General features: G+C 43.5%; 1 protein-coding gene and 1 long non-coding RNA gene across 11 annotated transcripts in view; one reads left to right on the top strand and one right to left on the bottom strand.

The window, feature by feature from the left end:
- Positions 1-5,513: 5,513 nt before the first annotated feature.
- On the bottom strand, positions 5,514-8,515 carry LOC133225645 (uncharacterized). The gene is made up of 3 exons (XR_009729221.1): positions 8,402-8,515; positions 6,620-6,670; positions 5,514-5,989 (listed from the first exon to the last, which is right to left on the bottom strand). It is a non-coding gene; the product is annotated as an uncharacterized LOC133225645 (long non-coding RNA).
- Positions 8,516-8,567: 52 nt separating this feature from the next.
- ARID1B (AT-rich interaction domain 1B) overlaps positions 8,568-22,638 on the top strand; it is a 331,009-nt gene continuing 316,938 nt past the window's right edge. For all 10 annotated transcript variants that reach the window (XM_061378216.1, XM_061378224.1, XM_061378217.1 and 7 more), the window contains exon 1: positions 8,568-10,438. In XM_061378216.1, coding sequence (XP_061234200.1) covers positions 8,678-10,438 — 1,761 coding nt within the window. In that variant the 5' untranslated portion in view covers positions 8,568-8,677. The remainder of the gene's footprint in view (positions 10,439-22,638) is intronic.

Raw genomic sequence — 22,638 nt, forward strand, 5'->3', positions numbered from 1 at the left:
GGATTTATACATCTGTAACAGAACTCAGCATACTCAAGAGGCTTGCATAGTGCTTTTAATGATCCCTTTCCTGCCTAAGTTAGTAAGAAGTGTTTTAAACACGATGAAACACTGAATGGGGTGAAGTTCACAATAGTGAACTTCAAAACAGACATAAAATAGAGATCACCTAATTCATCCATACTGAACCAACCTAATTAATCAGCAGGTCTCTTCAAATACATAGCTTCATTGAGCTGCGCAAATAAGGTAGGTCTCTGTGTAAAAATGATATGCATTAAAACTAAATCTGCAAAATGTTTAGTACTGGCCTTAGTCTGCTCCTGCTGAACTTTAATTCTTCTGTCACTGGTACTTTGAAAATTTACATTCAGTGGGACCAGCCCTTCAAGAAGAGCAAAAAATGCAAGACAATTTTAATGCTTTTACTTTATGTGGCCTTTCCCAGAATGAGTGCAGTCCCTGGTTTCTAGCTGGTGAGAATCACCATGGATAGTGGTTCCCAAATTAGGCTCCTTTCTTCTTGGACATATGCACAGGAAGTTTACACCCAACACAAAATGGTGTAGCAATTTAAATTTAAATGTGGTTAAATGAAAATCACGTTTGTCCAGTCCTTTAGATGAGAAGAAAACAGCTGTAACATGACAAAAAGATATGCACACAGTTAATTTTTGTATGAAGTCCACTGAAAACACAAAATCAAGATTAGAAAAATTTAATAGTATTTGTATGTTACTTTTTTAAAAAGAGAGAGAACCTGGCATTTTTCTGTCCACTTACAATTTTCCTAAAATCCACCAAGAGAGGTAAAATATTAGGGGTGGTCTGTTTGGAATGAAAAACAAATAGCAATAGATTAATTAGCATACAAAGCGAGCCTATTGTCAGTCTCTGAGTCTTTGCTGCCTCTGACTATAGCATCTGGATTTGTTAATGCAGATGACTCACATTGTTAAGTCTTTGTTAAATAACTAGATTATATTTTGGATTAATAAAATGGTTGTTCTAATTTTAATAAAATTTCTTTTTAAATTTAAGAAGAAACAGATGTTTTAAACCGACCACGTGGTAGCTGCTCAGGTCTGTCACTAAGTTTCATGGCTTAAGAGGAACAAGGACTACATGTTACAAAGCATTTCCAGGATCAGGTCCTCAGCTAGTAACACCCAGAGATTTTTTTAGAGCTGTGTATTTTGAAGTAGTTCACATCCAGGATGTTTAAACTCTCTTCTCTTAGGTTAGTTTAGCTCTTAGATTAGCTGAAGCAGGGAGCAAGTCACAGGGGATGTTTTCCTTGATAAATACTTTGCCTTCATAAGGAAGATTTGATTGTGGCTTTGACAATCAGAAGTGTTGTGGCAGAGAGGATGTGAAAGTGAAGTACCCAAATTGCAGTCGGTGGTGACAACCTGTTTGCGGAGGACAGGAGCAAGCTCAATGACTCCATGGGGACCATGTGGTTAACTGACAGCTACTGCACCACTCCAGAGCGCGGCCTTCTGCACTGGCTCTCTGGGAACAAAGCTGTGGCTGCCCCTCTCCAGCTGGTGTGTGGAGCATCTTCATCCAAGTTAACTTCTCCCTGTGAATCTAGACATCGCAGACATTTCAGCTGCCTCGTGTGCAAGGAGCATTGCCACCTCACACACTGAGGCAAGAACTGCCAGCTCACTTTTGCAATTTAGAAGATCCAGTGAGCCACTGTATGAGACCAGCAGCTGTAAAGAAGCCTGAGACTCTGGAGATATACATACAGTTCAGCATATGCTTCACAACCGTACATCCCCATGATGCTGTCATAGTAAAATAAATAAAAGATGCTAAACCCCACACCCTGGTGCTTTTACTACATTAAGCCAGACACCCAAAAAGTGGATAAACTCTCTTCACTGACATATAACTGTCTCTACATCACCATGACCAATGTTTAGGACCTAAACGGATGGACTCCCTCAGTATGTAAGAAGTTGGGCTTATCAGAAGAGGTTACTGCCACCTACCAGATATTTATTGTCCCTCTGCTGGAGTCCGCTGTCTCCTTAGATCTGTTGGCTCACTTTATCCTAATCTTATTTGGGCAAATGGGTCTGAGCTAATGCAGATAGTTTAAATAGTAGTGTCTGGTAACCTGGTTCATTTAATCTGAAAAGGGTTGGGGAACACACACCAGCAGATGTGAGAAGCATTAATATGTGGTAGGGGTGATGCTGACAAAAAATGAGGATGGTAACTTTTTTCACTGGCTCATTTGGGCTTTGGAAGAGAGCGCCTGTTTATAATCTTAGGACATACATTTCTTTTGGCAGTAGTGCTGGCTAAGCAGGTCCTATTCATCTCCCCCCTGCTTCCAGACTGTTTTGGTCAAACAGTAAGAAGCGGGTAACGGCTTCATGCACTCTGCCCCTTCTCTTTCCCCTTCCTGTTATGCCAGTATTACTGGTTGGGCCGTTGGGTGAGTCAGTGCAAGGATCTGGATAAAAATAAGTTTTCTTTTTTCTCCCTTGGGTTACCATGCAGCTGCATAGACTGTTGCATCAGCACCCTCAAGGTCCATGCCAGGTGCTTATGGCAGTCACCTGGAGCTGCTGGAGCTACTGGAGTTGGTGTTGCAGCTGGAAGAAATGTTCATGCAGTCATGGCATTCCTCCTTTATGCCTCATTTCCTTGATGGCAAAGTGGGACTAACTGGACCTCTCAGTTTACAGGAGTGCTTAAAGGGTAAATGTATCAAAGCAACAGCTCTCAAACTAGGAAGCTGCCTTTTTGGGAAGGCATAGCATGTACCAGGTAGGGATGCAGAAGGCTCAGGAAAATTTCATCTGGCCTCTCCCACCTCTTTCCTCCCTTACCCTCTTCCAGCCTTTGCAGTTCTCTCTCTTCCCTGAGAGCATGCACTTTGTGTCCCCTACACAAAGTGACTGAAAGAAATTGGCACTGGGGTGAACTTTGCTGTAAATTGGAGGGTAGGATTTGTTTGGAGAGAAAGAAACAACGTGAATGATATATATGAGTGATACAGTATGACTATGCTTCAGGAGGCTAAGGCAGCTGCAAGTTGGGCTGCATGAATTTGAGGTTGCCAAGAGAACGAACGTGCATATACGTGTAAAAGGGTGGGGAATGAAGATAAGGTGGGGAAAGGAGGGAATTACAAACTATTACAGCAAAGGAGAAAGGTGGGGCTCTGGCTAAAAGACTCAGAACTGTTGTATTACAGATTGTGAATGGTCAAATACTACAGAAATGGGTCAGAAATAGAGTGCATTAGGCAAAATAATGTTTTTTTCATCCTTGCACATATTCAGAATTGCATATACACTACAGTCATGGAAAAGAAATTCAGTTTGCAAAAGAAAGAAATTGTGCCATCTCCTATTAAAATCCATGCATTTCTGGCTATACATAAAAATGTCCTATGGACAAATTATTTTTCTTGGTGAAGGCATGGAGGCCACAGTAATCAATTTATTTTAATTTACAACTAATTTATCAATCAGAACCTTTATCAATTGCTGTTTCCAGAAGCAGCAATTGATAAATACTGTGGGCTGTAAGTAATGTTTGCATTGTGATACATAAATTGTGTAACTATCCAGTGGGAAAAGTTTAGGGAAGAAAACTAGGGCTTTTGTTTGTTTGTTTTTTCTTGGAAGACCCAGCGTTTTTACAGCTAGGGTACTGATCTAATTTATTTTATGAGTGTGAAAGCTGTGTATTGTCAGTTTGACTGTTTCTTCAACTCTGAGGATAGAAAGGACCTCCAACCAACATGTAGCTAATAGCAAATATTTCTTTTGGTTTCCCACGTGTATCTTGCACATCAGCAAAGAAGAGATTGGTTAAAGGCAGAAGAATGGGAAAGAAACATTGTCAGAGAACTCTATTCTTATACCAAATCTTTTCAAGTTTTGTAGTTTATAAATGGACAGAACCATAAATTAATAATGCAAAGGAAGGCTGGCCTTTTCCTAAATTGCCCCAAAATGCAATGATATTCTCAAACAATGGCATAGGATCCAGAAATATTAGCATCATTCAGTTTAAAAGCTTGGATTTCACTGGTGGGTAAGCCCAGGAATCAACAACCCCTACTATTACTGCCAAATGGAAGATTTTGTTTTGATTTAGAAAATCAGTCGGGCTCCTATCTCACCAAATACAGACTCAAGAGCTGTTTTTCCTAGAGACCTCAGTCCACAGAAGCACTTAATCAGGGCTTAACTTTAAGGAAGTGAGTGATCTTATTGACTTCATTGGATGATTCACATTTCTAAAATTGAGTTATTTTAACATTCTATTCAAGTGGTCTACATCCAGCAAGGGAAAAAAATTGCTGATGTTGCATTTCCATAATAAAATCGTGTAAGACATTCTTGAGATAGAGATGTGATGTTTTGAAATCCTTTTGTTTACACGTTGCCAGAAGAATGCATTAAATTGCCAGGGATTAGTGGCTGCTGAAGAATGGGTTTTAATTAAAAGGTAGAATGTGTCACTCTCTACATGTTTTATGCCATGATCTGTTGGTGTAAAACGTGTTTTTTCGAAGTTATGACCAGCTAAAATAAAATTATTATGCTCACCTCCAAGCTTTACAGCTAACAGAGCCTGGCTTATCAGCTGGATATCTACTGTAATAGTTTGCATATTACATTTGTGTCTGAAGTGTCAATATTACGTAATAAAGAAAACACTACTATGTTATATTTATATGTTGACCACATAAGGGTTCTCTTAAAAGCAAAATCCCGTTACTATAGCTCCAAACACCAAGCTAAAGCATAAAGCTAATGCTCTGAGCTGGCTGCTTACTTTTCTGTGATCTGATTTATGACTTATTGAAATCAATTAAAAGATTTGCACTGACTTCAGACTGATTTCGATTGGATGTTTAACTAGTAAAAGAAGCGATAATTTAATAAAAGCTCACATACTTCTCCCTTTTTTCCTCATTAAACCTAATGCCAGTGTAAAAGAAGGAGATTGAGAGTTACAGTGAATTCGACAACTGTTTCATCAAACTGCACAGTTGAATTTAAACGTAAAGCGTGACAACAAAAAGGGTTGGGTGTTTTTTTGTACATAGGGATTTTTCAGACTCTTGTGGCTACCCAAGTCAGATGCAACAGGCTCTTGAATCTCTGACTGGATTTTTATCTCACAAAAAAAATTAAAGATTTCTCCCAGTACCTCTAAAATAACATCTTGGGGCTCTTGCCATACTGGTTTGCTTTCTGTATCTCTCTTTAGCATTATTCTGTGTATGATTTAAGAGCACTGCTCCAACCAAATGGAAGGATAGCTGCCATATTGCTGGGAATGCCACATCGCTACCATGGGATTGAGCTACCCACGGGCGGCCTGCAGGGTCTGTTCTGATGTTGTAGCCAATGGAGTAAACAAATTGCCAACAGTAAGTTTAGAAAATGATGTTGCTTATCCTGGAAAGGGATCCCAGAGTCCCAGAGTTTATAATTTGCTAGGAAAAAGGCAAAAGAAAGAAGCCATGCTTGGACAACATTGGTTTATAGAAAATAATTAAATCAAAGAAACAACGAAAATGGAACTGAAGTTGAAACCATGCACTTGCGATATCAAATATCAATGCAATCATTTTGAAGCAGATAATATGCATGGCAATTAGAGCTTTTTTACATTATATTATAATAAATTCATAATTCATGCATACAATGAGAGCTTTTGGAAAGGAGCATTTGAATTTAACAAACACTACCACTCATCATCTGAGCAAAGATGGCAAAAGGAATCTCAACATTATTTGCAATCTAAAAAAATTGAACCATGGTTGTTGCTTTGTGTTGTGCTTCCCTTGCACAGACTGCAGTGCCTTCTGTCTGCTTTAGGGTGTGGCATCTGCCATTGGGGAGGAAAAACTGGCATGTGTCGCCTTTTATAGCAGACTGATTTCATTGTGCTGAGGGCCTCTATTTTATAGCCTCTTAGTTCCAATCTTGTAGCTGAGTTGCTGAAACAAATGGGAAGGAGTTAGTAGTATAAACTCTTCATTTTAAAGCTTCATTCTTTTCCTCTTTCCCAGGGAAAACATTTCAAAGTAAATCTTTGTTAAACTTTGCAGGCTATTTTCCTGATCAGAAGGAGTTGCGGAGCATGTCAGGAAGTATTCCATCTGCAGCCAGGGCACTATCAGCACATCTTACCAGATTTTAGATATATATTTTTTGCTTGAATATAAATGTCTTGTAGTATAAATGTGTAATTGATTTTATATTTTATTTTAGAGTACACATGTAAATAAATACACTCCAGGAGACATCTATATTTATATTTGCATATGAAAGACTTCAAAAAATCAACTTACGTGGCTTAATGTGTATAATTAGCGTGTATTTGAATATAGAAAGGAAGAAAATCCAGGAGAAAATGTCAAAAAGGCTCACTAACAAAGATGTAGTATTCTCTTGGCAAAAGCTGATGAATGATTTGGCATGAATTCATCTTACAGTTCTGTTATTCTCTTTCCTACAATGATGATATACCCCTTTCTAGCAGTTTGCATAGAATTGCAATTTGTTGTTGTTACAGGCTGTAATGACCCTTGGGTATGCACCTGATTCCCCCCAGTAGAATTACTCACCATTTTTTCCCCCGCTCTGTGTTTTTCTACTAGCCATATAACATTTTTGAACTTGCAAATGGTACCAAAAAAAAAAAAAAAAAGAGAGAGAGAAAAAGAGAAATACAATTGTAACAGAAGAATTAGCAAGATGTACTTGACAAGAACCGAGACTTTTCAAAACTAACTCCATCATGGAAATCAGACTACTTCTGACTTCTCAGACAGAACTAAAATTAATAGACACTGAAATCACACTGTTCATACATTTATCAATAATCTTTGCACGTAATGCAACATTATAGCATGAAGTTTGTGCTCTTAAATGCCTTCACAGTGGATTCAAAAAAGCCTACCTACTCATGACAGCATCTGTCTTGGTAGGCTGCGTTCTTTTTCTACCATTATTACTGAATCTCAGATTTAAATTTCCATTTTGAAATTTGAAAATGTGCTTGCCTTAACAGAGCACATAAGAATATTCATTTAAAATGGTGTGGTTTAGACCATTACTATATTGAAAACATTCGCTAATATTCCAGTTTGCTATATTCATAGCCAAGTATTTAATCTCCCAAATGTTTTCATTAGTTGAAGGTAGTGTGCAACTATTACCTTTTCTTCTACTAGGGTATCATTTGTATTAAGATAGTTCTAAAAACCCCTTCAAACCATTCTGAAAGATGGCTAAAAAATGTAGGTCAGCAGCAGCAGCTTTCCATTTGGAGCAAGAGTTACACGGATTACGTATTTTGGGTTTTGTGTTACTATGTTTTCATGAGTGTCTTGTGTGTACTGGAAATTATATTGTTTGAGGAAACAATTATGGGACCAAAAATGCCTCACTCTCCTTGATCAGTCTCTGTTGATCTGCAAATAAGTACACAGAACATATTGAAAACGGCCCGATATATAAAAGCATCATCAGCGAAAATGACCGTTAGAATTTGGAGACAGCTGGACAATATGGACAACTGCAAAGATGCTACCGCTGCAGAATTTTAGGTTAAATTTTATATTTCGTTTGCAGACGGTTATAAATCTTCTGGGGGGCGAGGGGGGCGGGGGACGACACCAAACTGGAGAGAAAACACCAAATTATTTTCCCGTGAGATAGTAAACGTTTCCCTGCGCTCGGAGCACAACGAGGCGCCTTCTGCCCATGACATATGGGGCTGGGGGGTAACTTGCGGTGCCCAAAAGTTTGGCGGTTCCGCCTCCTCCAGCACACCTGGACGCGGGGCACCGCGTTTGCGGGCGTCTTGTCGTCTCTGTCTCGCCGCAGCGGCCCCGCGAGGCAGCGCCGCCGCCGGCACCCCTGGCTCCTGCTCGCCCCCACATGCCGAGGCCCGCCGGGATCCTTCTCCTCCAAGCAATTCCCGCGCGAGCTGGGCCTCCGGCTGCCCCCTCCGCGGGGCCCGCTGGACACGCACACGAGTGGGACCCCGACAGAGGCAGCTGCGGGGCCGCGCTTCGCCCGCCCGCAGCCCGCCGCGCTCCTGACGGCGACCCGGAGCGGGAGCCGGCGCCATGCAGAGTCCAGTCCGCGTTTTGCGAGTGCGCGGGCGCGCTCGGGGTGGAGGGGGCGATGTCTGTCGGCGCTGGCTCGCTCGCTCGCTCGCTCATGCCATGCTGGGCCAGCGCGGCTCCGCCAGACGTGTGTTCACCCATATCCGGGTTAGGGAGGAAAGGAGGGGGGAAAGGGGGGGAAGGGGGAAAAAAAGTTTCATTTAAACCTGAACAAAAAACTTTCAACATGAAATCACACAGCGGGAACAGGCGCGGACCGTAAGGAGTTCTTACCATTTCTAATCTCAACCACGGACTCGGGGAGGGAAATCTCTGTAACTCGGTGCGTGCGGAGCGGTCCGCAGGGGATACTCTTGGCTCAGTCAAGTCCCTGCCCCGGCCGCTTCTTTTTCTGCCCCTCTCCGCGCCCTCCCCCACTTCTGCTCGCACACCCCCCCCCCTTCTGGGGGTGAGGGTCGATATTTTCTTTGTTGTTGTTTGGTTGGTTTTTGGTTAGTTTTTAGTAGTTAGCATTATCAGCACTAATTTCTCCGGACTCGCAATGTTGCGATGATCATGGCCGCGCAGGTCGCAGCGGCTCCGGCTGGTGCGAACAACAAGGGCAAAGCCCCAAGCCTGTCGGGCGGCCTGGGCCCGGATCAGGGCTCGGGGGTGGCCGGGGTCGTCGCTACTGCCGCTCCTGGGCCGGGCCCCGCGCTGGGGGTCGTTGAAGGGAGTCCGGCCGGCGGCAGCGTGAATAATTTAGATCACCATCTCCTCCACCACCACAGTGAGCCGCTGAACATGGCCAATAACGCGGCTCCCGCCGCTGCCGCCGGTAACAACAACAACAACGCCAGCGGCGGTGGCGGCTGCTCCTCCTCAGAGCCGGCTCTGAAGGAAGGTGGAAGCTCCTCGGCGTTATCTTCATCTTCTTCGTCTCCTTCCTCCTCCTCCTCCTCCTCCTCCAACCCGGGCTCGGCTATGGAGACGGGGCTGCTCCCCAACCACAAGCTGAAGAGCGTCGGAGGCGATCACCCCGCCGCGCCGCCCCACCACCACCACCATGCCCACCACCCGCATCACCATGCCCACCACCACCATGCCCACCACCCGCACCACCACCACCATGCACTACAGCAGCAGCTAAATCAATTCCCGCCGCCGCCGCCGCCGCAGCAGCCGCCGCCTCAGCACCATCCCGTGCAGAATAACAACAGCAGCCTCGGCGGCGGCGGCGGCAGCGGCAGCAACAACAACGGCGGTGGCGGTGGCGGCGCTGCTCAGCCCAGTGCAGACATGGAGCAGCAGCAACATGGAGGAAAAGACAGTGTTTTGGGCGCTCAGGCCGAGCCCCCCCAGCAGCAGCAGCAAATACTGAATAAAGGCGCCGACGAGGAGGAGATGCCCGGCAAGATGGGCGAGCCCATCGGCGGCCGCTACGATCACCCCGGCTTGGGACCCCTGGGCGGACAGCAGCAGCCCCAGCAGCCGCCCCCGAGCGCTGGGAGCGGCGGCGGCGGCCTCGGCGGCGGCGGGAGCGGGGGAGGCGGCGGCGGCGGCCCCTCCGCGGTGGGTGTCTCGGAGTTCAATAGCTATTATGGCAACGCTGCCCCTGCCCCTGCCAGCAGCGCTACGGCGAGCCGCGCCGGGCCTTGCTTTGATCAACATGGCGGACAACAAAGCCCCGGGATGGGGATAATGCACCCCACGGCGGCCCCCAACAGCATGGACCCCCTGCAAAACTCCCACGAAGGTTACCCCAACAGCCAGTACAACCACTACTCGGGCTACGGCCGCGGCCCCGGCGGCGGCGCGGGCGGCGGCGCGGGAGCTGTGGCGGCAGCGGGCGCCGGAGCAGGCGGCGGCGGCTACGGGAGCTCCGCGGCGGGCTACGGGGTGCTGAGCTCCCCGCGGCAGCCGGGCGGCGGCATGATGATGGGCCCCGGCGGCGGAGCCGGCCTCGGCAAGGCTGCTGCCGGCGCGGCGGCGGCGGCCGGCGGCTTCGCGCGGTTCTCCGGACAGAACCAGCACCCGTCCGGGGCCACCCCTACCTTGAACCAGCTGCTCACATCCCCCAGCCCCATGATGCGGAGCTACGGCAGCAGCTACACCGACTACAGTAGCCCCAGCGCTCCTCCGCCGCCGCAGCCCCAGCCCCAGGCAGCGGCGGCCGCCCCGGGAAGCCAGCAGGCAGCGGCGGGCATGGGCATGGGCAAGGACATGGGCGCCCAGTACGGAGCGGCGAACCCGGCCTGGGCAGCGGCGCAACAAAGGAGTCACCCGGCGATGAGCCCCGGGAGCACCGGTCAGGCCATCAGCAGGACCCAGGTAACCCCGGCTCCCCATCGCTGGTGGCTCCGCGCCACTCGTGTCGGGGTCGCAGTTTCTTTATAATTCACTTTTTCTTCCTCTCCCCCTCCCCCCCTAACCGCCTCTCCTTAAAAAAAAAAAATCTTTATTTTATTTTATTTTTCTTTTTTTCTTTTTCCTCCGGGCCAGTTCTGCTTCTCGGTGCCTCCGCAGCAAGGGAGAGCGGCGCACAATGCGCGGCCCCGTTGGGGCCAGGGGTAGCGGAGCGCGGCTCTGGCTACCGAAACCAGGCTGCGCTCGGACCCGCTTCGTATTTTTGCCCCTCCGCTCCGCAGGCAGCAGCGGTGGGACGCGGGGCCCGGGGACAAGCGGCTCGGGACGGGGCCGGGTTTGGTCAAGGGGCCGCGGGGCCCGGGGGATACCGTCCATTATCGTTCACGGAGCCTTTTGCTGTATTTTATTTTTTTTCTTCCTCCTTCCCCCCCTCCCCCGTCTCTGTTTTTAATGTGTTATTTTTGTGCGAGCAGAACCCATTGCGCGCCCTTAGCAAAGTAGTTTGTCCCTGGCGGAGTTACCGCAGTGAGATCCGCGCAGCGCGGCCGGGATCTTCTTTTTTTTTTTCTTTTTTTTTTTTCCCTTCCCGATGGGAAGAGCGCGCGCGCGCGTGTGTGCGCGCGTGTGCCCGCGCCTCCGTCCACGCGGCGCGGTGCGGGATGCCTGGGGCCGGTGACCTTACGGGGGACGTGCCCCGCCAGCGTTAGCGCGCGTGGGTGCGCAGAACTACGTTTGTCTCCCCGAACACACGCGGAAATCCAAACGGGAGGAGGGGGGGAAGGGTGGACGGGAGAGGGGGGGCAGCGAGGAAAAATAAAGAGAAGGAAAAGTCCTTGGCGTCGGTAAAAGGGGCGCGGGCACCGGGCTGGCCGCCACAGCCACACGCACCCCCGTGTACCCCCCGCCCGGTAACTCCGCCGATCGATCGATGAGTGGATGGATCGATAGATGGGCGCGATGATTGCGGCCGGCGGGCCGCTGCGCAGCGCTTTTCTGGTGCGTTGCGGGGAGCCGGCGTTCCGGGAGGCCGCTTCCCGCTGTAGGGCCGGTGCTGAACGAGGAGCGGCCGGGTCTCCTCCGCCAGGTTCGGAATTTGAATTGTGGAGGTAAACTGGCTGCACCGTCTCTAGACAGCTGCCTCCGAGTTGACATCTAATCTGCCATCTGATTGGCTCCCCGCTCGCCATTGGGCACCTCGCGCCGCTGATGTAAATAGAAGTGCCGAGCGGCGCAGTCACACGAACCCCCGCCGCAAATAACACCGGGCAGCCGCGCCGCCCGGCCGGGGGGAGCAGCCCCTCCGCCCGCTCCGGCTCCAGCACCAGCTCTGGCCCTAGCACCAGCTCCGGCCCTGCCGGCCACCGGCGCCTTCAGGGCCCAGGGCAGGCCCTCGCCTTTCCCCTCCTTACCTTCCTTCTTTTCTCCCTCCTGCAGTTCGGTTCCATGGCGTGCTTTTGCTGGGCATTGGTTTATTTATTCTTTCAGATTATTAATTCCCAGCTAATTGGAGGCGGTAGGGGAGTACCTAGCAATAACAGGGCTTGGGTGAGGATTTGGGATTTCAAGGTGTGCGCGTGCCTCTGAAAGCGTTTTGTAATGTTGCAGCTTATGGATATTATGCAAGGGATTAGTTTCTTACTTTATTTTTTATATAAATAATCCGAATGCTAATTTCATTACATTCCTCTTACCTTGACACCTAACCTGTGCATGCCTCTTAAAAACAGCATCTCGTTTGCGTGTGGCTGCTGTAGGTGAGAAGATGCCGCGTATTGTACAAAGACGGGGAAAAGGAGCCGTTCTGCAAGAGGTTGCGTTTGTCTCATCTCTGCAGCACATCCTGATATTCGGGGGGAAAATGCGTTTTTGGGTTTGAATTGCGCTTAGAAGACTTAAAGAAGCGTCGGGAGTTGTTGATCTCGTTATTTTTTCTACACAAACGTGACATTAGGCTTGAATTCTCAGAAAAGTGAATTGTGTTAAATGGAATAGTGCATTAGGATTTTATGGGTTTCTTTTCCCTTCGACAAGATCTTTTTGTTAAGAACTGTTAAATCTTTTAATAGCTTTTAACAACGAGGACTGGCAGGAACAAATGAAGGTGTATGCTTTTGGGATCCTCAAAGGCTGGATCTTTCCATAAAGTAATAAGCAGAACCTGGAGAAAACACCGTTTAATGTGGTAATTAGTGTATTAATCCTGAAAAAAAAGAAAGAAAAAAGCTAGAGACCCTGGATGGGCTGAATGTGTGTGTTTGTCTACTTCCGGCAGACCACTCGTGTCACGTTTTTAGTTTTTGTTCCATTTCTTTTCTGTTTCTTCTAGGGGAGTAAGATTTTTCTTTTTTTTTTTTTTTTTAATGAGTATTATTCTTACCTTTTTTAATTTGCACTGGTAAAAGGGTCACTGGAAGCCATAAGATAACGAGGCCTTGTATCCTAGGACCTTTAGTAATTAATTTTAAAGGATTTGCATTGTCTGCTTGCTTTTAAACACAGGTAGTTTGGAATTAATGGCTTTAAAAGCTAGGAAAATTGTCGGCAGATAGACATAGTACATGTTAGTTTAGAGTACTGTTTCTTTACAGCAGAAATTGTTATTTTATTGGAGGAGTGAGAGTAAATTCATTATGTCCTCAGTATGACCCTTTAGAAAGACTTCCTTCTATTTATGGGTTTATGTGCTCTCTCACAGGTGGGTTTTTTGTGTGTGTGTGTGTGTGCCTTAAGAATTAAGATGCAGCTTAGAAATAATATTCTGGCAAGGGCATAATTAGATTTTTTTTTAAATTATTATTATTTTCCTTAAAATAATTCTCATAAAGGCAAGTTGTCAGTGTTCCTTATGTTACAATATTTCCATCTAACCAGTAAGTGATTAAGGAACTTTGTTAGATTTTAAATTAATATTTTTTTAATGTGTAAAATAGGTTGTGTCAAATAAAAGATAAATTCCTACATTAACTTACAGAACACTTTTTTATTGTGTTTTTTTTTAATGCCCGTGTGTCACTCTCCATGTATGTTGTGTCATTCTCCATTTATGTTGTGTCATTATGTAGAGAAATTAATTGCTTTTTGAAAGAGAAAACCGTAATATTCAGTCCAGCATTTGAACAGGAGACTTATTTTTTTTTTTTTTAATAATCATCTCTGTGTATACTCTGTTTATGTGTATGTGCACATTAGAATATACTCACTTGTGATGTATCTTTGGAAAGCAGATGATGATTTAACCCTACACATGTAAGAAACTGTTTTGCTGCTAACAGAGAACAAGGACCTTCAGTAGGCTACAATGTCTGAGATACTTGTTGAGGAAATTGTTGCCTCAGCATGGGTAATTTCTGTAATATGCAGAACTGTGGCATCCCAATCTGACCTGACTTCTGTGTTTGTCCAGCCTATTAAATTAAGAAAATTTTGTTTCCATTTCATTTAATCACCTTATCTGATTGTGAGACAGAATGTAAGCTTGAAAAGGAGGCCTCTTGTTTCTGAAGAAACGTACGTTTTCAAAGCAGATGGATATAGCTCATGCATATATATTGATTTGATTGTGGAGGAGGCATGTGATGATGGTACAGTACCTTCTCATTCAGTTATTTTGATTATTAAGTCCTTGACAGTGTACAGCTATTTAGACTCCTGAAGCTGCTTTTATGCTTTCTCATTTGTCCTGCCGTTTCTTAACACATTAGCTGGCCTCTGTGTGTGTGTGCTTTATGCACTTTGTTCTCCTTTGTGCACGCATATAAGATTTACATACACCTACAGACAAAGAGAGAACCTGGATCTTTTCAGGAGTACCTGTATAGCAAGTGTTAGGAAAAATTCTGTCGAGCTGCTCTGAATTAATGTGCGTATCAGTCGTTTGTTTCGCAGTGGAGAAACTTGGAATATGTCTGATTCTGCAGCTCTTTCTATGCCAAATAGTTAACCCGTGTTGGGAGCCCTAAGCCAGGGCTGCAGAATCACGTCCTATGCCTGAAGGCCATTAAACAGCTGTTAGTGTAGTGAATAGCTTCTTGATATCTCAATGGGAGAATAAAATATATTTTTCCCTGTGCGTTTTGGAATAAACAGTTTAGTATTCACATAGCTTCTATTTAGAAGTAGCAAATAGCTATATTCTCAGTTAGTAGCATCTATATATATATTATGGCCATATATATTTGACACTTTGTGGTTTGGTGTTCAGTTATGGGTTTCTGTAGTAGCGCTTATGCCTACATGTTGAACAGCAGGACCCTGTGTATGAGATACAATAAAGAAAGAGAGATGCAAACCTGTCTACTGTATTACTGCCTCCATCGTGTACTGATTCTACAACTAAGCAGTCAATTGCTGTCTTCTTGGCATTATGATCCAAATCTGTGGGGATGAAAAGGCATGTAATCTGTCGCTAAATTTCCTAGATGTGTATGTAATGTGAAATTTTTGAAATTACTAAGCATGGTCTGTTAGGTGATGCTGTTTCATTTTGAAGTAGTGTCTTAGTTAAAACTAGATTAAATTTGTGCAATGAAAATATGTTTGATTAGCTATTGATCTTTTTGTTTTGCGCGTCAAATATTTTGTTACAGGTATTTTGACATTCTCCTTGTTAACATGAGAATGGCAGTAGTTTATTTATCCTTGTGTCCTTAAGATTGTACCTTTGTCCTAACTAGTTACATTTCAGTACTTTTTCAGAATATGCCATTTATCAGGAGGCTTTGAAGATTCTCTGTGGATATGTAAAGTAGTGTTGCCACAGTCACTGTGCATGCATGCTCAAGGCTGCAGAATTTCAGTAGCATGTGTTTGTGGTAGGCTAACTTGCTAAAATATGTTTTAGAATTGTGATTATTAAGGTACTTGGGGGGAAAAAAAGTTTTTCTTTCAATTTTGGGCTATTTACATAGTGCTAAATACATGTTTTGGTAGGACTGAATGAGGACTTTAATTAAACTTAAATTAAAAGTATACCTTAGTGGTTTTCAAATTTGTTTTGAAAACTAGTAATAGAAAAGCGCTGCTAAGCAGTGTTGTTTTTGTACTGCTTAGTGCTGAGAGCAGCAAATAAATGTGATACATGGAAGTCTTGTGGAGCCAATTGTATTAAAGTAAAATGTATTTTAAGGAAGCCTTGCCTGTTAGTAAATTTAAATATTGTTTTTTAGTAAAATTGAAGGTTTTCTCTACACTTGATGTGTGTTTTGCCATTCAGATCATAAGGTTACCTTTTGAATTTTTCTGTTATCAGTTGTCCCTCTTTGTGCTCACTTTTACACACAAATGCTGATGTACTGGCACCGGGGCTGCAGTGCTTGTGTTGCAGGTGGGCCACAGGACTTCTGTTGTCGTACTTCGATTCTGGGAGTGTGGCAGCCAGTGATCCACCAGGAGCACAGGTTGGCTCAAAAAGGACCAAACCCTTCCAGGGCAGTGTCCCACTGCAGTCAAGGAATCTTCAGGGAAGAATGTATCCCAAGATACCAATGTAATTTGTGAACAGTGCATTTTAGGGACAGTAGATGGCTAATTTATACAGGACTACTTTTAACTGTCTTTATTTGCTCAGTAACAACATTCCTTATGCTACCTTTCTAGTGTGCTGTGCGCTGGAGTAAGAGATGATTCTTCCTGTTGTACAGGGTGGGGAAACATACATAACACACACTTGTCCTTTAGACAGGCACACCTTGGCAGAACTGAAAACAAAGTTCTCAGAAATAAATAGGGTCTCAGTGCCATGAACTTCAACTTTTGCGTAAATCTAGTCTTACTGTGAACACACTGTTGTGGGAGAATTTAAGCTTTACAGTTCTCTATTCAGACAACTGCGAAGACAAATGACTGAGCGAAATGAGGGATTTGTCTGCTGTGTCAATACAGTCACCTTAAACTAAAGGCACCATCATCTAAAATTCAAGTATTCCTTGCACTGTTTTATCATTGCACATTCAATGTCATCTATATAAAGTTACTCGATTTCTCCTAGAAATTAAGCTCTGAGGAAAATTGAGTTGAACAAGTGCCCAGGAGATTTGCTGGTGTTGCAGAACTTGCCTTCTGATGAATATGATGTACAGAGAACAAGTATGTGCTGGGGGTGTGGGGGGGTGCATGCGCAGTCTTCCATGCCACCAAGTCCAGTTGTTTTGTCTGGCAGATAAATTGTCTTCATTTCTAAAATGAACAAATTTGAGGCAGAAATCGCAATTGTTGCTTTTTGTTTAAAAGATTGCTTTTCATAGGGGAATTGTTCTTACTGCAAGTATAAAGTACCTTTTAGCAAACTTTGTATTCCCTGTATAGGATGCTTATTTCATCTGAAGGCACCTGCAACTATTTAGACTATTCTGTAACCTGAGATCATTATCCTGTTGATATTATCAAAATGTTTCATTTATGTTTATTAAAATCCGTGTGAAATCTGTGTAAAAGTTTTCAGCGGATGTGATTGAAGCAGTGTTGATGTATCATGCATTTATATTCCATGTGTAGTGGAAATGTTAATTTCCTTACAAACTATGAAGCCAAGTCATGAGGCTGCTGAATTTGTGAATGAGTAGTGGCTAAATTGTGGATGTAAAAGAATTTGGTGGTTCTGCAGTGTTTGTAAGGAATTGCTTTCAGTACAGAGCTATCGAGTTGATCTACTTGCATATTATTTCTTGCATTTGAGTTATGGTGGGTTTAGTAACTTGTGTCAGAAAGACTGAGCATGTGTAGAAGTATGTAACCTATTTATTAGTTTCCGTCTCCAGTTTCAAGAACTGTTAGTTTAGTTAATCTTTTGCACCTGAACTTGCCCAGTTGCCAAATGGTGTTCTGCAAATGGAATTCACTGCTGTACCCTCTCTTCCCACTTGCACTGTGGCCTTCTCAGACTTGAAAAGATACTGAATTCAGGTTTGTGATCTGATAATTGTTTATGAAGACATCCATCTGAGTGATAGGCCATCTGAAGGTTCCAGCTGTAGGGCTGTGTTGTTGATCTTTTCCTGCCACCCCCACATCCCCCCCAGTCTTTCTTTGACCATTGGGGGTGGAAAAGGAATTTTCTGCTAGTCTTTTTTCTGTTGTTTTGTTTGTCTGTTTTTTAAATTAGATATATGTGGGATTTTTGTCTGTTACTTATTTTCTTAACTTATTTGCTAAAAAACAGTTATGAAAATGGGGAAAACTTTATAACTTTTTTTTTTTTTAGTGTTACTAATAGGGTCTTGTAAGCTTCTGCTTTAAACTGTTGCATGTCTGCGTTTTTTCAGTGAGAGCTTTGTTTGATACTTACTTTAGGTATCTACTTACTCAAAAAATAAATCTTGGGTAGTAGGGGTTTCTGTTGGATGTTAGTAATTTTTTTTTACCTGTATTAGTTACAAAATGGTTTTGATTCTGTGGAGTTACTGAATCAACTTATTTGCCTTTTGACACCATGTGGCCAGGTCCACTGAACTTTTGTTGTTGTAGCTGGTTAGGTTCAGGGAATTAATTGCATCCCTGACTAATAGCTGTTGTGGCAAACCCCTTTGTGTTTAGTTTACCGTTGGGGCGATAGTGTATCTGCGCTGGCAAAATAAGCTTTTATAAGGAGGCTCTCCTGGGGGGTTTACAGGTATGGCTGTTAAAGTAGAGGTAACTTGCTGAATTTTCCACAAGGTAGATGGTTCCACAACATGTTTTGGTTGTGTTTTAAAAGCAGGAATTGATCTGTGTTATGCAGGTAAAAGAGGGTTGTTTTACTGTAGCACAGTCCCTGGTATAGCTGGCTTTCACAGAAGAGCCTGAAGTTTGAGTATGGTTGTTTTCTGTTTGTTTGACTGAAGAAAGAAAATTGGTTCAGAAAATCCCAAAAGGAGAGATCCTGTTTTAAAACACAATTGTAGTCATGTGTGCCATTCCCAGTGTGGACATGGCTTAATTTACAGATTGAAGTGGAATAGTACCTTCTTCACACAAGCAGCAAATTCAGCCATGGTAAGTAAATTATATGACTTCAGGAAAATAGTATTAGTTGGGGATTGGTGAAGCAGTTCTGGATAGCTGTCTGCTGACTGCATCATCTAAAGGTTGCTGATTTCACTGTTGGATGCCTCAGTTTCTCTTTGTTAAAGTAAGGATAATATTTCCCTTATTTAAAAGTACACATCAAACTCAAGTAATTAATTACAGTATCATCCAGAATAAATAGGCAGCCTAAATACTTGTTACATGTCTGTGCTGTACCTTCCTCTCTGTTTGGATGGGATCTGAGACAAGGTGTTCCCAACACTGATCGTGTTATTTAGTTAACTTGTCAGGCTTACTTGTTTGTAAGCAAGGTACTGAAACATCAGCTGTGAAAATTTCTTTTGAAAGCACAAGGACAGGATTTGTAGTTCTTAAATTTTATTCTTTTAAAGTTAAAAATAAAGATAAGGAGGTTTGTTTTGACAGCATCAAAGGAATATGCTGGTTTATTTGCAGCCTTTGATTTGGGTGGAATGTATGGAGTTCTGCTTTTTTTTTTTTTTGTGGAGCAATTCGTGAATATTTTGGATATTCTGTTTATATGAGATGGTAGTATTAGTCTTGCTTTCAGGCATGATTTATGGAAAATAATTGTGCTTTTGTGATTTTTTTCTACTTTAATTTACTGTTGCTTGAAATTCCCAAGTCAAGAAAAATGATTGTGTTCTTTAGAGCTGTTGCTGTTTTAAGATATTTACAGATGGTCATAGATAGACGCTATTTAAAGAAATATTTCTGGAAAAATACAGGTAGGTACATAGGAGGCTGCTTTAGCTGGGTACAAGCAATAGCAAAATAATTTTACTTGGCAGTTTTACTCTCATTTGACAGCGCTTGTTTTCTATAAACAGAAAGGTAGACTTCTGTGAGGCAGTGACTTCATGGTGCCCTGTGTTTAGCGGTTGTGAGAAGTGCCAGTAATACATAGATAGCTGTTAGGTGGTTGAATTCCGTTTTGGGTAATTGTTTTAAACCGGAGTTCTGCTTGACTGAGGAATTTCCAGCGGGCAGAAAGGCTGAACCTGGCGATTGAGGCTTCCTCGGGGAGGGGAGGGAGCGGGCTGCGTTCTGGGGCCGGTTACAAACGTGGTATTTGTAGCGTCTGTAAAAGTTTCACACATGAAGCAAACTAGTTAGCTTGTATAGGGTCACATGATCAAAATATTTTTCCCCTTGCCTCTGCCAGAAGCTATCTATTGCTTTTCAACAATCTCGCTTGTCGGGCAGCAGGCCAGGGTGTGCGAGGCGGCCCCTTACGTGAGCTGCTCCATTCTTCACCTCCCCGGCTGGAGTGCCCTGACCTTCACATATGGAGATTAGCCATGTGCTCCCGCAATTGAAACTTGCTGCCTCAGGAAGAAAGGGGGGTAGTGGTGCTGTGGGTTTTGTCTTCCCCCCCCGCCCCCCCCTTCTTTTTATTCCTCGGGGAATTTGACAGCCATTCATCCCTGACCTGGGCAAAGGTAATGCAAGGAAATTGGACTACAGTGGCATGCGGGAGGGAATGGGAGCATGGGCCCGCAGGTGGGCTGCTGCGGGAGGTGCCGGTGGAAATGAGAAGTTTGGGGAATATTCTTGTTTATTTCAAACGGTAGTTCTTGACTGCGTGCCACTGAGCTGCCTTTCAGAGGTTTTCTCCCGTGTGACCCTCTGCCTTCACATCTTCAAAACAACGTTATGAGGAGTGTTGCTAGCGATTTTCTTTAAGTGATGCTCAGTTTACATTTAATTTTGTAGTTTTTGCTAATAAAGAGATGTTCTATTTGTTTGTGTTGTATTTTGATTTATATATTTTTTTCTTTTAAATCCTGAAGCTAGCATGCATCACTTGTGCCAGGTTGGGGGGACTACCACAAAACCGTTTTTCCTGCTAATAAGATGTAGCAGCTACTGCTTCAGTGATGTTTTGGGGATTTTTAACTTTCTGTAGAATACTCTTTTTGTTGTTGAGCATGCGGTATGCAAATACAGGGGAATATAGTGCTACAAAGTATTTTGTTGTGGTTTCTTTTTTTAAAGCATTAAAAACACATTTTGCTTTTCTAATAAACCCCATAACCAGACCTTTTAATGTTTTGATATAAATAGCAATTACACTAACTGAGATCCAACCACAACTAAAAGAAGGCATTTAAAATCATTCAGAAGAACAGTTCCTAACTTAATTGAGCTCTTCCTTTAAAGAGAAGGGGCTGATGGGGCAGCATTGGAAACAAACTCACTTGGGTTTTAGAACAGTCTTCTTGAAGTATTCAATGTGTCAGCATGGTTGCCAGCATTTAAAAATAAAGAAAAAGATTTATTCAAGAATTAATTTGGAATCTGAGGGCTACTGCAGTCTGTGCTGTCAAGAGTTTTATGTGTGAATGCTGGTGACAGTCAGAATGTTTTCTGGATGAATTGAGACCCTCAAAAAGTATTAGATGTAGGGACATGGGCTGGTTGTCTCGTACATTGGGATACTCGTTAGGGATTTGGTTGTTAATGAGGAACTTGCCAAAGCCAGCACTTTGGGAACAAACAGTGGAGAGGGATCGCCTGCCCCAGGAAGATTTTACATAGCCCAATTCCTCCTTGGGTTCTTCACAGGACATTTTAATAATATTAGTAATAAGAATAACATGCTTTGTTATTGGGGGAGGGAGGGCGAGTGTTATTTTGCTATAGAGGGTGGTTGGCAGAATGGTGAATGGAAGAGTAGTGGAACCCACTACTTTTTCTGGAGATACTAACACTTTTTGTGTGTCAGCTCTGTGGGATATGATTGCTCAGGGCTCTTCCTCTACATTTTCTTCTGCAGGGAGTTTGAGATTTATTTGTGGATCATTTGCTTCTGTCTTCTTCCCAAATTTACACTACTTCCTTGTATCCAAATGATGTCATCTTTCTTTTTGCCCCTTTGTCTTGTGATACTTCTTTTAAGCTCTCTGAAATTCATCTTTTTCCAAATCGTTGGAGTGATGGAAAAACCATTCCTCTTGTCTTCTGCCATTTTACAGTTGCTGGAGAGTAAGTAGTGTGATCACATATACAGGGAGAAAATAGCTTTTGAGTGACTGTGATACCAGTCCCTCCCTTTTACTTGCATTTGCTCCTTTCTGTCCACCAAGGGGTTTGTGCAGAAAAGTTGTTGAGGAAGGAGTAACAGCAGGGAAAGTGCCTTTGCCAGCCAGCTTCCTGTGTAAGCTCGTCTAGTGACCTGGGGTCAAGCTGTATTAAAAAAAAAAAAGGCCATCAAAAACCTGACCAGGCATACAAATCCTGGTGAAATTTGGCATTGTTATAGGAGGAATCACGCAAGTAGTTACCTGTGCTTGCTCATGCCCTATTGTTTTTAGGTTCTTCTAAGTAGCAGCAGAGAAAAGAGAAGAAAAGGAAACAAAGGACACAAAACCAAGCTGGAATGTAAATGTTGATGTGCATAGTTCCTTTCCTTTTTACCTGGCATGGCAGCTGTAATTAAAAATTTCTCTTTCTGTATTTGCTCAAAAGATATTTGAAAGGATGTCAGCATGGAAATTGAAGTATGGTGTTGCTGTGTATGTGAAAAGTGTAGAAAAGACAGGAACTGAGAAGAAACACTGTGTGTAATTGTCTGTATTAAGTAATGAATGTGATGTGCTAGATGCAGTCTGCAATTTTATAGTACCTGATACTTCATTTCATCCATACGTTTTCCTTTTAATTTTCTCTATAGAGAATAGCAAGCTGCTAGCAATGGTTGGTTGTATTCCACTGTGTCATATTTTGTTTGGGGGGATATAACTAGTTAAGATGGTGAATGAAGCCTATTTAAAAAGTTAAAGTTCTGTTGTTCTAGGAAAATACCTTAGGAATTTGAAGAACAAAGGCCAGTTTCTTCTTGCTTGGTAGTCTCCAAATTCTATTGCTTTGTCTCTAAGAAGACCTGGACGTTTATTTGCAATAATCTTGTTCCCTAAACAAAAAAAAAAAAAAAATCTCAGGTGTAGCCATGATAGTTACTTGTCTTTTTTGGTTTGAAAAAGTTGAGTCTGACTTACCCTGTTTGTTCCCTCCATCTACTCTGGCTTTTAACATTCAGTTTAAATTTTTACGTTGCTTCGGGCTGGTGTTGTCTGGAAGAGACGGAGGAAGAAAGTAGGGGCTTTTTGTTAAAGGCTGCAGCTGGTCATGGCATCATG

The sequence above is a fragment of the Neopsephotus bourkii genome, unplaced genomic scaffold (genome assembly GCF_033783945.1).
Source record: "Neopsephotus bourkii isolate Nb327-2 ecotype Australia unplaced genomic scaffold, CSIRO-AGI_Nbou_v1 NB_1765, whole genome shotgun sequence".
NCBI lineage: Eukaryota > Metazoa > Chordata > Aves > Psittaciformes > Psittacidae > Neopsephotus > Neopsephotus bourkii.